Source organism: Ranitomeya imitator, chromosome 2, assembly GCF_032444005.1.
Source record: "Ranitomeya imitator isolate aRanImi1 chromosome 2, aRanImi1.pri, whole genome shotgun sequence".
NCBI classification, from domain to species: Eukaryota; Metazoa; Chordata; class Amphibia; order Anura; family Dendrobatidae; genus Ranitomeya; species Ranitomeya imitator.
This window is the reverse complement of record NC_091283.1, coordinates 693,581,979-693,596,845: the sequence shown is the minus strand read 5'-3', so window position 1 is coordinate 693,596,845 and position 14,867 is coordinate 693,581,979. Positions and strand designations below refer to the sequence as shown.

The window sequence follows — 14,867 nt, the reverse complement described above, 5'->3', positions numbered from 1 at the left end:
ACTTAAGTATTTGTACGCCAAACTCAGGAGTTAAAAAATCAGAGGAAAAGTGTACAAGAAACATGTGCACCACTGCTACATTTTTCACCTACTCCTAGCTTTGGCTTAGAAATACTGATGTAAAATACTGAAAATAGGAGTTTGGCCTAATAAGCATTATCCCAACCTCCCCACCTATTTCCCTTGAGTAACAGAGAATCTTTCTGAATGCGTGTATACGGATAGACCTGTCAGTTATTTCAGTTTCAGAGTCAAATATACATGTCTGAAATAGTGCAGCCAATGTCTAATACATGTTGACCAATCCACTGTCATGTTCCCTTTAAAGAGAACCTGTCACCAGGTTTGGCCAATATACAGTAAGTTATGGCTATCACCTTTCAGGGCTGATACACAGCACTCTATAATGCTGTATATCAGCCCCCCATACTGACCTGCAAGAGAAGAAAAATAGCATTTTTTATACTTACCTGCGGGGCAGTCCGATCCCTCCTATCTTCTTATGATCCCCATCCTCCTGATTGCTTCTTGTGGATGACGTGTTCCTTCATCATCCACATAGTCTCCTCAGCACAGCTCTTCTGCACAAGCGTATTTCTCGGCCCTGTCGAGGGCAGAGCAAGGTACTGCAGTGCGCATGCGTCAGGGCTCTTTGACCTTTCCCGGCACCTTTCCCGGCACCTCGCACTACAGTACTATACTCTGCCCTCAACAGGGAAGAGAAGTACGTCTGTACAGGAGAGCGGTGTCGAGGAGATGCGTCATCCACACATAGCAAGCAGGAGGGCGGCATCGCAAGAAGAAGGAAGGCATCGGCCAAGAAAAGCAACACCCATCGGACTGCCCCGCAGGTGAGTATAATAAAAAAGTTATTTTTCTAATCTTCCAGGTCGGGGTGGGGTCAGATATGCAGCATTATAGAATGATGTAGATCAGCCTGAAAGGTGATGGCCGTATCTCTTATCGGCCAAACCTGGCGACAGGTTCCCTTTAAGTGTGCTCTTTGATTTTGAATGAGACTGTATAACTATACATTGGGGTGAATTTACTTTGTGTTTTTTTCAGTAGTTTTGTAATAAAAAATAAATTTGGCACTAAACTAAAAAACAAATAAAATACAATTTTCATAGTCATGAAAATACAGAAAAATCTTTAAATGAGAAGGTGTGTCCAAACTTTTGGTCTGTACTGTGTGTGTATATATATATACAGTGGGGCAAAAAAGTATTTAGTCAGTCAGCAATAGTGCAAGTTCCACCACTTAAAAAGATGAGAGGCGTCTGTAATTTACATCATAGGTAGACCTCAACTATGGGAGACAAACTGAGAAAAAAAAATCCAGAAAATCACATTGTCTGTTTTTTTAACATTTTATTTGCATATTATGGTGGAAAATAAGTATTTGGTCAGAAACAAAATTTCATCTCAATACTTTGTAATATATCCTTTGCTGGCAATGACAGAGGTCAAACGTTTTCTGTAAGTCTTCACAAGGTTGCCACACACTGTTGTTGGTATGTTGTCCCATTCCTCCATGCAGATCTCCTCTAGAGCAGTGATGTTTTTGGCTTTTCGCTTGGCAACACGGACTTTCAACTCCCTCCAAAGGTTTTCTATAGGGTTGAGATCTGGAGACTGGCTAGGCCACTCCAGGACCTTGAAATGCTTCTTACGAAGCCACTCCTTCGTTGCCCTGGCGGTGTGCTTTGGATCATTGTCATGTTGAAAGACCCAGCCACGTTTCATCTTCAATGCCCTTGCTGATGGAAGGAGGTTTGCGCTCAAAATCTCACGATACATGGCCCCATTCATTCTTTCATGTACCCGGATCAGTCGTCCTGGCCCCTTTGCAGAGAAACAGCCCCAAAGCATGATGTTTCCACCACCATGCTTTACAGTAGGTATGGTGTTTGATGGATGCAACTCAGTATTCTTTTTCCTCCAAACATGACAAGTTGTGTTTCTACCAAACAGTTCCAGTTTGGTTTCATCAGACCATAGGACATTCTCCCAAAACTCCTCTGGATCATCCAAATGCTCTCTAGCAAACTTCAGACGGGCCCGGACATGTACTGGCTTAAGCAGTGGGACACGTCTGGCACTGCAGGATCTGAGTCCATGGTGGCGTAGTGTGTTACTTATGGTAGGCCTTGTTACATTGGTCCCAGCTCTCTGCAGTTCATTCACTAGGTCCCCCCGCGTGGTTCTGGGATTTTTGCTCACCGTTCTTGTGATCATTCTGACCCCACGGGGTGGGATTTTGCGTGGAGCCCCAGATCGAGGGAGATTATCAGTGGTCTTGTATGTCTTCCATTTTCTAATTATTGCTCCCACTGTTGATTTCTTCACTCCAAGCTGGTTGGCTATTGCAGATTCAGTCTTCCCAGCCTGGTGCAGGGCTACAATTTTGTTTCTGGTGTCCTTTGACAGCTCTTTGGTCTTCACCATAGTGGAGTTTGGAGTCAGACTGTTTGAGGGTGTGCACAGGTGTCTTTTTATACTGATAACAAGTTTAAACAGGTGCCATTACTACAGGTAATGAGTGGAGGAAAGAGGAGACTCTTAAAGAAGAAGTTACAGGTCTGTGAGAGCCAGAAATCTTGATTGTTTGTTTCTGACCAAATACTTATTTTCCACCATAATATGCAAATAAAATGTTAAAAAAACAGACAATGTGATTTTCTGGATTTTTTTTTCTCAGTTTGTCTCCCATAGTTGAGGTCTACCTATGATGTAAATTACAGACACCTCTCATCTTTTTAAGTGGTGGAACTTGCACTATTGCTGACTGACTAAATACTTTTTTGCCCCACTGTATATATATATATATTTATATATATATATACTGTGTATGTATATACATACATACATATTGTAGAATACCCGATGCGTTAATACAGGCCACGCAGTATACATCAGTGGCCATGCAGTATATAACACAGCCCAACAGTATATAACACAGCCCACATACTATGTAACACAACCCACACATTATATAGCAGCCACGCAGTATATAACACAGGCGACATAGTATATAACACATGCCATGCAGTATATAACACAGGGCACGTAGTATATAGCACAGCCCACGCAGTATATCAAACAGCCCACGGAGTATATAACACAGCCCACGTACTATATAACACAGCCCACGCAGTATATAGCAGCCACACAGTATATAACACAGGCAACGCAGTATATTACACAGCCCACGTAACATATAACACAGGGCACGTAGTATATAGCACAGCCCACAGAGTATATCACACAGGCCACAGAGTATATAACACTGCCCATGTAGTATATAGTAGCCACGCGGTATATAAAATAAAAAATAGTTATATACTCACCCCCTGGGATCCAGCGAAGCTCTGGCGATGCGCGCACCTGCTGCCATCTTCCGTTCCCAGGATGCATTGTGAAATTACCCAGATGACATAGCGGTCTCGCGAGACCGCTAAGTATTCTGGGTAATTTCGCAATGCATCTCAGGGAATGGAAGATGGCGGCCGGGGCGAGCGCATCGTCAGACGACGGAAGGTGAGAATAGCAGGTTTTTTGTTTTTTTTATTATTTTTAACATTACATCTTTTTACTATTGATGCTGCATAGGCAGCATCAATAGTAAAAAGTTGGGAACACACAGGGTTAATAGCAGCGGTAGCTGAGTGCGTTACACCGCGTCATAATGTGGTCCGTTACCACTGGCACTAACCCTGTGTGAGCGGTGACTGGAGGGGATAACGAAGCGGGCGCCGGGCACTGACTGCAGGGGAGTAGGGGAGGTACTAATCGGACTGTGCCAGTCGCTGATTAGTCGCGGCAGCCATGACAGTCAGCTGGCGAGACCAATCAGCGACGCGGGATTTCCGTTATGGAAGTTGCCGACAGAAAGACGGAAGTACCCCTTATTCAATTATATATATAGACTAAATGGTGGCCCGATTCTAACGCATCGGGTATTCTAGAATATGCATGTCCACGTAGTATATTGCCCAGCCACGTAGTATATTGCCCAGCCACACAGTATATTGCCCAGCGACGTAGTATACAGCACAGTCATGTACTACTGTATATTGCCCAGCCACGTGGTATATTGCACAGCCCACATCGTATATTGCCCAGTCACGTAGTATATTGCACAGCCCACGTAGTATATTGCCCAGTCACGTAGTATATTGCCCAGCCACGTAGTATATTGCCCAGCGACATGGTATACAGCACAGAGCATATTGCCCAGCCACGTAGTGTATTGCCCAGTTACGTAGTATATTGCCCAGTGACGTACAGCACAGAGCCACATAGTATATTGCCCAGTGACGTAGTATACAGCACAGAGCTTATTGCCCAGTGACGTAATATATTGCCCAGTGACGTAGTATATTGCCCGGTCACATAGTATATTGCCCAGCCACGTAGTATATTGCCTAGTCACGTAGTATATTGCCCAGCCACGTAGTATATTTCCCAGCGACATAGTATACAGCACAGAGCATATTGCCCAGTTACGTAGTATATTGCCCAGTTACGTAGTATATTTCCCAGTGTCGTAGTATATTGCCCAGTGACGTAGTATATTGCCCAGCCATGTAGTATATTGCCCAGTTACGTAGTATATTGCCCAGTGACGTAGTATACAGCAGAGCCACGTAGTATATTGCACAGCGACGTAGTATACAGCACGGAGCCATGTAGTATATTGCCCAGCTACATAGTATATTGCCCAACCACGTATGTCACAGGTTAAAAAATAAAAAATAAACTTACTCACCTTCCGATCTGAGGGCCCCTTGTAGTTCTGTCGCCTGTTCGCCAGCTTCCGGTCCCAGGGTGTGATGACATCGCGGTCACATGACCGTGACGTCATGGTAGGTCCTTCTCATGCAGGCGCGCAGGACCTGTGATGACGTCGTGGTCACATGACCGTGACGTCATGGAAGGTCCTTCTCGCGCAGGCGCGCAGGACCTGTGATGACGTCGCGGTCACATGACCGTGACGTCATTGAAGGTCCTTTTCGCATACCATCTTTAGCACCGGAGCGTCGCGAGGAGTGGGAAAGGCGCCGGAGGGTGAGTATTTGATGATTTTTTATTTTTTTTAACATTAGATCTTTTTACTATTGACGCTGCATAGGCAGCATCAATAGTAAAAACTTGGTCACACAGGATTAATAGCGGCGGTAACGGAGTGAGTTACCCGCGCCATAACGCGGTCCGTTACCGCTGCCATTAACCCTGTGTGAGTGGTGACTGCGGGGAGTATGGAGCGGGCACTGACGGCAGGGGAGTAGGGAGGTAATAATATAATGATTTTTTATTTTTTTAAAATTATTTTTAACATTAGATATTTTTACTATTAACGCTGCATAGGCAGGGGAGGGATTAATCAGACTGTGGCCGTCGCTGATTGTTCGCGGCAGCTATGATGACAGGCAGCTGGCAAAACCAATCAGCGACTTGGATTCCATGACAGACAGAGGCCGCGACCAATGAATATCTGTGACAGACAGACAGACAGAAGTGACCCTTAGACAATTATATAGTAGATAGTGTAAAGTGAAAAGTGAGACTGTACAGGCTGTTTTGGGTCGAGTTTTTGGAGCATTAAGGATTGAGCTAGTGGCATCGAATTTGTCACGAAATGCAGTAAATGGTTTGTCTCTTTGGGGCTTGAGTACCAAATGTTTCAACCCAATTTCCTCTAACTGTTTCAGCATTTTGAGATTTCCAATACTATTTTAAAATCCATTTTCTTTGATCTCTGTTTAAATTATTTGCCATTATGGGTTATCTGAATTATGTGAAAAGAAAAGATTTGGGTGAGATTTATCTGTGAAAACTGGATCTGTGAAACTGACTCAGTTGCCTTTAGCAACCAATCAGATTCCATCTTTCATTTTCCAAAGAGTCTGTGAAGACTGAAAAGTGGAATCTGATTGGTTGCTAAGGGCAACTGAGTCAGGTTGTTGCTGAAACATTTGTTCAGAGTCCAAAAAAGTCCACCAGAAGAGTCTCTTTAGAATTGGGAATTTCACAAGCTTCCATCATGCGAATCCTGAAATCTATTGGGTGGAAAGCCTATTGTCCACGTCTAATTCATTGTTTATTGGAGGATGATCCTGACAGTGATGAAGCTTCTTTTAAATTATCTGGCCATATTAAATTAATTTATATTAATTATATTATATATATATTATATTATTTATATATATTATATATTATATTTTATATATATATATATTATATTATATTATTTATATTAAATGCGCAACATTGTATTTACTGGTATAATGAGAACATGTATTTAACATTAGAGCAACAACTAAATGAGCCTGGTGTCAATGTTTGGGGTGGTATTTGAAGTTTTGAAACATCTACTATATAATTGTCTAAGGGTCACTTCCGCCTTTCTGTCTGTCCTTCTGTTTGTCATGGATATTCATTGGTCGCGGCCTCTGTCTGTCATGGAATCCAAGTCCGATTAGTCCCTCCCCTGCCTATGCAGCGTCAATAGTAAAAACATCTAATGTTAAAAATAATAAAAAAAAAAAAATCATTATATACTCACCTTTCGCGACGCTCTGGTGACCGCTCCATGCAAGCGGCAGGTTCCGGTGCCAAGGATAATATGGGAGAAAGACCTGCCATGACGTCACGGTCATGTGACCGCGACGTCATCACAGGCCCTGCGCAAGATGTGACCGAACTACAAGGGTCCCTCGGAAGGTGAGTATATGTTTATTATTTAACCTGTGACATACGTGGCTGGGCAATATACTACGTAGCTGGGCAATATACTACGTCACTGGCCAATATACTACGTGGCTGGGCAATATACTACATAGCTGGGCAATATACTATTTGACTGGCCAATATACTACGTGACTGGGCAATATACTACGTGGCTCTGTGCTGTATACTACGTCGCTGTGCAATATACTACGTGGCTCTGTGCTGTATACGTTGCTGTGCAATATATTACGTGGCTCTGTGCTGTATACTACGTCACTGGGCAATATACTACTTCACTGGGCAATATACTACGTGACTGGGCAATATACTGCGTGACTGGGCAATATACTACGTCACTGGGCAATATACTACGTAACTGGGCAATATACTATGTGCCTGGGCAATATACTACGTGGCTCGGCAATATACTACGTGACTGGGTAATATACTACGTGACTGGGCAATATACTATGTGGTTGGGCAATATACTACGTGGCTGGGCAATATACTATGTGGGCTGTGCAATATACTACGTGGCTGGGCAATATACTACGTGGCTGGGCAATATACTACGTGACTGGGCAATATAGTACGTGGCTGGGCAATAAACGTCACTGGGCAATATACTACGTGGCTGTGCAATATACTACGTGGGCTCTGCAATATACTACGTGTCTGGGCAATATACTGCGTGGCTGGGCAATATACTACGTGACTGGGCAATATACTACGTGGCTGGGCAATATACTACGTGGCTGGGCAATATACTATGTGGGCTGTGCAATATACTACGTGGACATGCATATTCTAGAATACCCAATGCGTTAGAATCGGGCCACCATCTAGTTTCCTTATAAATGGATTGGCCGAAGAGGCCCACTTGATTAGCCTGGCACATTCAGCGGACTTGACCTCAATGGATTTTTTATTTTGGGGAGCACTCAAGGGCAAAGTTTATAGTCGAAAACCAAAAAGTGTCAGTGATTTGAAAAATTACATAAGGCTACATTCACATTAGCGTCATGCGACGCAGCGTCGCCGACGCAACGCACGACGCATCGGAAACGCACGCAAAAACGCACCTTTTTTGATGCAAGCGTCGGACGGATGCGTGGTAAAACGCAGCGTTTTTGGTGCGTTTTTGTTGCGTTTTTACAAAAAACGCAGCGTTTTACGACGCATGCGTTGTCAAACACTGATTAGATCTTTACACACAATTTAGTGTCTAGACACTAGATAACACCACCAATGAATAGAAGAGGGTGGGTCTAGTGTCTAGACAATCGATAATGCCACCAATGGGTAGATGGGGGTGGGTATTAATGTAATAGTGGTATATATACCCCGGCATAGATTATTTCCAACCATAGAGCATCAAGATGGATCGTCCCATGGAGAGTATCTACCTCAATTTTCAGCTGGAATTAGCCCTTGCTATTGCTTATGCTATTGCCTGTCATGAACAGAGGAAAAGAGACAAACTACGGAGAAGGAGTCGTCGGCGTTTTTGGCTACACCCTATAGTGGAAGTCCGAGAGAGTCGTGGAGCCTACCATTGTCTGTTTGGCGAATTAAATGAGAACCAGGACAAATACTTTGAATACACCAGGATGTCAAAAGACAGCTTCCGATATCTGCTGCGTCTGGTGGAAGGAACCATTTCCAGGCAGGACACGCAGCTCCGTAAATCGATTTCCCCTGAGGAACGTCTGCTGGTGACTCTACGGTACGTAATGGAATGTGAAGGATTTATATGTTCTTGCCATTTTTTAAAGTAACGTGTTTTTGTTTTGTGGGGTGGGGGGATTGTTATTAAAAATGAAAAATTCTTTCATAACAATTTTATTAATTATATTTATTTATTTTTCTTCTTGTCAGTTTCCTGGCTACCGGAGAGACATTGAGATCACTGCATTTCCAGTTTCGGATTGGAGTCTCAACACTGTCGGGTATTATTGCCGACACATGCCGCGCATTGTGGGACAACCTCCGGGAGGAATTTTTACCCATCCCTACAAGAGAAATATGGCTTGCCAACGCCCAAAAATTTGAACAAGTGTGTTCTTTCCCTAACTGTATTGGAGCCGTGGATGGGAAGCACATTAGGATTACCAAGCCTTCAAGAAGTGGATCTCTTTTTTTTAATTATAAAAAATACTTTTCCACCGTGCTGATGGCAATTGCAGGTGCGGACTGCAGGTTTCTCGCTGTGGACATTGGAGCGTTTGGTCGTGCTAATGATTCACGGACATTTAAGGAGTCTGATATGGGCCGAAGATTGTACAATAACAATTTTAATTTCCCCCATCCACGACCTCTTCCCAACACCGACGGCCCGGCCCTGCCATTTGTTGTTGTTGGTGATGAGGCTTTTCAAATGAGTGGCAACCTACTTAAACCGTACTCAAGTCGTGGGTTGGACCGCACCAAAACTATATTTAATTATAGACTGTCCAGGGCCAGAAGAACTGTGGAGTGCGCCTTTGGCATCCTGGTCTCCAAATGGCGTATCTTAGGATCCGCCATAAATTTGAAAATTGAGACAGTGGATGAGGTGGTGAAGGCGTGTGTGGTTCTCCACAATTTTATTATTGATAAAGAGAGAGTCAACGTGGAACTCGATGAACCCATACCAAATCCATTGCCTGATTATCAAGCTCATCCTCTGCGGACAACTGTGGAGATTGCTCATATGAGGGACCAATTTGCTGCATACTTTGTTTCTGATGTTGGCCGTGTTTCATGGCAAGATCAAATGGTTTAATTCTTCGTGTTATTATGATGTCATGTAAACACTGTGGAGTCCATGTCATATAACCATACTATGTATGGTTATTGTTAAAATGTCCCCTGATTGTATAATGCATTGTGTTTTGAAATAAAGTTCTTGTGCCTTTCCGTTTTCACCAAACAAATCTCCCATACGTTTTTCCATAGTAATAGAATTGTAAAATCCAATTTTATTGAAAGTAATGTGTGTCACACAAAATTTGTGTGTTCCATAGTTTTGACGTATAACATAATCGGCTCCCACCTTGTCAACCATTTTTAATCCTGCAGACTATTTGCATATGGAACCAGGCTTGACAAGGAGGGAGACGATCATGTTTGCAAAACTCTACAGAGTTAACACTATTGTACTCAGGATGCTAGAATTCGTCCAGAGTCAAATAGTGGCGACACTGTGAACATTGCTTCCACCTCACCTGACCAATAGTCTTAAGGTACATTAATAAAACTATTATCCAACGATACCGACCAGTGATACGACTGGACCGAGATCGTTGTTTAGTTGTCGCGTGGTTGCTGGAGAGCTGTCACACAGACAGCTCTCCAGCGACCAAAAAAGAGCAAGTCCCGTGTAATCTGGGTAATGTTATGAAGCGCTTTGCCACACTCACGATGTTTACCATTGTAAATGTAATTTTAAAAAATACAAAAAACCCTTACACTCCGGTGTGTGAAACGTCCATCGCCGTCAACTTCCCGTACTGTGCCAGCCCTAAAGCACAGCACAGCGTTTATTATTAAGTCAACGGTGTGCTCAGCTTTACGGGCGGGAATCACAGTGTCAGTGCGGAAAGATGACGGCGAGGGACGTGGTAGACACCTTTTTATATTTGTGGGGCATTGTTCACTTTTTCTTTGAGTGTTTAAAACAGTGCGCTAGTAACCCAATATTCCCTTGTTTAAAACAAAGACATCGCTGGATCGGTCTAAACTCGCCGATCCAACAATGACAGCGTCTGATCAGTTACCCAAAAAAAATTCCAAATCATTCGCTGACACCAAAAAACTCACAGCAGGGGCTCAATCGTTTTACGATTTCAGAAAAGATAACGTTGGTTACACACAAAAACCAACTTTATCTATCCTGAAATTGTTGTGTGATGGTACATTGTACACTTGACATATTGAGCAATGCTGTTTGTGTTTGTAACATCTGAGTACAATGAGCGACAGCCCTATAAAACAATGAAAAAAACAAATTGATAAATATTGTCAGACATTGCACATCAGGTGTTACAAAGACAAGATTTGTGTATACGCCGCAAGAGGTGATTTGGTGCAAACTTTATTTGAGACAATAAAAACTAATTTTTTTTAAAGAAAATAACATTTATTTAGGGTACAAAAAAAAAATTGGGAAATGTTATTAGGGGGTACCAACATCCGCAATTAAAGGGGATTGATATCCCACACTTTTTGGGGGTGTTGAGGAGACCGAGGAGGAGGACGAGGGGGAGGAAGCAGCATACTCTATGACACTAGACGGGATGCCGACATCAATCCAGCCAGTGGATGGTGGCGAGACTAGCAAAGCAGGAGGTGAGGGAGGAGGAGGGACGACCAGTGTCCTTGGCTGGCTACTCCGGCTCTGGGTAGACCCAGGCTGTGATGGTGTACTCCTTGTAGACCCAGGCTGGGTACTGGGTGTATTCCGTGTAGACCCAGCCTGGGTACTTGGTGTGCTCCGGGTCGACCCGGGGTGTTTTCTGATGGTACTTTTGGGAGCAGCCATAGCCAAGGTCGTAGTACTTGTCGTCGTCTTCTTCTTCTTTTTCCTCCTCTCTCCCTCTGGGTGTGGGTCGGCTTCCCGTCTGTGTCCCCTTGAAGGCCTGTCAGGCTCTGAACTTTGGGGCTCTGTTCTGTGGTGGCGGTGGCAGTGGCGGTGGCCCTCGGCACGCGAAGCTCTGTGGTGGTGCTCTGCAGCAGGAGTCGGAGTCATGGCAGCCAGCGATGGTACTGCGGGCATATTTGTCGCTGACTGCATGACCCGAGCCTGCTGCAGAGCACTGACATATACATTGTTGCAGCCCTGCATGACCGAAATCTGGAGTTCCGGCGTAAGATGTTCAACCATGCCGTTGTGAATGGCAGTAAAAAAATGTTTGGCCGGCCTCGAGAGATTCGTTTCGATATTTTCAAGACGCCGTTCGATATTGCACATTTTATCGCACAGCGCCTTGAAACCATTCTGAAATACGGTGCTCAGATGTAAAAATTCGGGCATGGGCGCCCTGTCCGAGGCCCGCTGACGCTGTCGGGAAGACCCAAAGGAAGGAGCGACAGAGGCCTCGGCCAGGGGAACATCTGATGGACCGGCTGCCGGTTCGCCAGATTGTGGTGGTGCAGACCTGCTCTCGCTGTGGGATGGCTGCGACTGTTCAGATGGCGCTTCACAAAGGACCGCTCCAGAGTGTCGGACAGTCTCGCGGGTGCTGCTGTGTGTTCTGTGAAAACATAAGGAAACCATTAGTATACTAAATATCACATTTCACATGCGTCATTAATTAACTTTACCGCCAGGTATCCATTGCCGCCATTAATATTAACCTATTTTTAATATTGACACTGCATATGCACCATCAATATTAAAAAAAAAGGTATTTATTTAATTCACAATAGTCACCCATGGTTGTGGTTTGCAACGCCAGACAATTATGCTTACGTTGGAACTGCCATGACGTCACGGTCATGTGACCGAGACGTCATCACAGGTCCTGCGAGCTGAGCAACCATGGGAACATAACCTGCTTTGCAGTGGAATGTATGCCGTATCTATTATATTTTACTTTTTTGTGTATAAAAAATCGGGGATACACCTGGATAGCCACTATACTACTACACTATTAAATATTGGCTGGGCATGGCCAATCTACTATTTTTCTGTGTTCTGTATACTTCAGATTTCAGTGAAATTGCTAGTAAGTCAAGCTCAACATTGTAGTAATCCCAGAAGGCTCGGAGCACGGAGCCGCTGTGTCAAGTGTGAGAAGACCAGAAATGAATAAAAAATTCTAGGTCAACGAGGCGTGAAAAGTAAAAACAAAATACTTTATTCACTTCAATCAGAAGCAGAGGATGAAACATCTGCACAATACAATAAAAACACTATCTACGCGTTTCAGGTCTGATGTTCCCTGTCACCTGAAACGCGTAGATAGTGTCTATTGTATTGTGCTGATGTTTCATCCTCTGCTTATGATTGAAGAGGATAAAAGTATGTATTTTTTCCTTTTCACACCTCGGTGAACTTGCCTTTTTTTCTTCCTTTCTATACTTGGTACTTGCCAAAATAAATGGCTGGGCAATAAGCTACGTGGCTGGAATGTAGTATGTGAATATGCATGTTGTAAAAACTAGGTGTGTGCATAGGTACTATACTTACTCTCTGCTTTCAAGGACCGGTCGCAAGAACTGCAGTATACGGTTGTACTTGTACACCGAGGTCCTTGAAGCGGCAGCACCACTACGAGTCTGTCCCTCCTTTTTCAGGCCCCTCCTGAAGCGGTCCTTCATGGAGCGCCATCTGGTCTTCAATTGTTTAACTGTGTATAAATTGAAAAAATAAAAAAGGTTTTAGATAATATATTGAAAACGATTACGCAACCGTGTGCAATCCCAATAGAAGACATCACAGACGGTTGTGTAATCCTGGCATGATGGGTCACAGCAGCATTTTGTAAATACTTACGGAAACTAGCTTTGGCCTTGGGTGAAGCGCTGTCGAAGCTATCCCACAGCGATTGTGCCACCTCTTTCCACAGACGCCGCAATATGCCCTGGTCCGCGTGCCGGGGGTCACGGCTGTCCCACAACGGGCCCCGTGCTTCAATGGATGTCACCATCATGTCAATATCGAGTGGTTCATCCAGGGCCCGTTGTGAAACCTAGAAAAAATGGAAAATATTAATGTTTGAAAGATAAAAAAAATTGTCCCTACCTCCTCCACCGCCACCTACTACACACAACACCACAACCTCCCACCACCCCCCATAACCGCAAAAACAAAAAAATTAAACAAAAAAAATGAATAGGTTTGAAATAAATACTTACTCTCCGTCCTGCAACCACAGCTTGGCCCTGTCGTCCCTGCTGCTGCTCCCTCTCTTCCTCCTGGTTCTCCTCCTCACTTGAAGAAGCCTGCAAAATAGTTTACCAAAAAGTTGAGTGAACCAACTACAAATGACAGCGAATATAGTAAGCAATAGTAGATCATGTACTCACCGGACTCCTCAGCGGTGGGGTGTGGCTGGAATCGCTGCCGCTGGCCATGACTAATGCAATTCTGAAATAAAGAACAAAATAACATTGATCCTATGCTCCTATGCACAATCCAGCAATATATATAAAAAAAAAAAAGTCATTTAAACCACAAAGAACATTGCACTCCAACTGAACTAACGCTGAGCAAACAACACTGCCACATTGATTAAAAGAAACAATGGCAGAGACAACCCAATGCCAGAGTACAAAAGCCTAAAGATAAGAAAACTAATCTACAACAGACCCTATGTAGTAATCCCAAAAGGTTTTTTTTTTTTTAAAAAAAAGTACAGTATGCACGGAGCAACACAAAAAACACAATAGTTTTTTTAAAGTAAAAAATTAACAACCCCCAAAAATTAAGGGCAGAAACATTAATAACACACCATACTTTACAATAAAACCGACAGGGACGGAGACAATAAAAGGGCCATACAACGCCATACATCACAACCAGAAACATACAACGATGTCTTTACACAACCACAGTGCTGAACATAATACACAACTTGCAATAAAAAATTAATAAATGTAATAAAAGGGCGCAAAATCATTCTACACTACCATACTTAACAATAAAACCGACAGGGCCGGAGACTATTAAACGCCATCATATAACGCAAGAAAACATCACAACTGAATACAAAAAACACCACCAAACCAAAAAATGGAAACGAAAAATCTATCCTGGAAAGAACAATAATCAAGGCCGCAGACAATGAAACGTCATCCTATACAACGCCATACATCACAACCAGACTAAAAATACCACAATATCTTTAACCACAGTGCAGAATATAAAACACAACTTGCAAAAATAATTTAAAAAAACATGGAGAAAATGCACAGAATCATTCTATACTTACATCTCTGGACAGCGGATGAATAGTAGAAGTCGTCTGGTGTTCTGGTGTGATGCCTCTAGATGTTCTGGAGATGTGCCTCTGGTGTCTTGCCTCAAGATGCTGCAGCAGAAGTGACAAACAGTCCAACATTTTCTTTATATATGGGGGATGTTTTTCTCACTGTTTGCACTGTCTAGACACTGTCTAGACACTTTTTTGTTTCATTTTATCCAACGACGC

General features: G+C 43.4%; 1 protein-coding gene across 1 annotated transcript; it reads left to right on the top strand.

The window, feature by feature from the left end:
• The first annotated feature begins 7,896 nt into the window (after positions 1 to 7,896).
• On the top strand, positions 7,897 to 9,527 carry LOC138667688 (uncharacterized). The gene is made up of 2 exons (XM_069755806.1): positions 7,897 to 8,458; positions 8,611 to 9,527. Exons 1-2 carry the CDS (start codon positions 8,112 to 8,114, stop codon positions 9,494 to 9,496), a joined length of 1,233 nt encoding a protein of 410 aa, XP_069611907.1. The 5' UTR covers positions 7,897 to 8,111; the 3' UTR covers positions 9,497 to 9,527.
• Positions 9,528 to 14,867: the final 5,340 nt, after the last annotated feature.

Bases quoted from the DNA above. Each gene is read 5' to 3' on its own strand.
- LOC138667688 (XM_069755806.1), top strand. From the start codon at position 8,112: ATGGATCGTCCCATGGAGAGTATCTACCTCAATTTTCAGCTGGAATTA. The intron at 8,459-8,610 runs GTACGTAATGGA...TCTTCTTGTCAG, and splicing joins CGTCTGCTGGTGACTCTACG to TTTCCTGGCTACCGGAGAGA.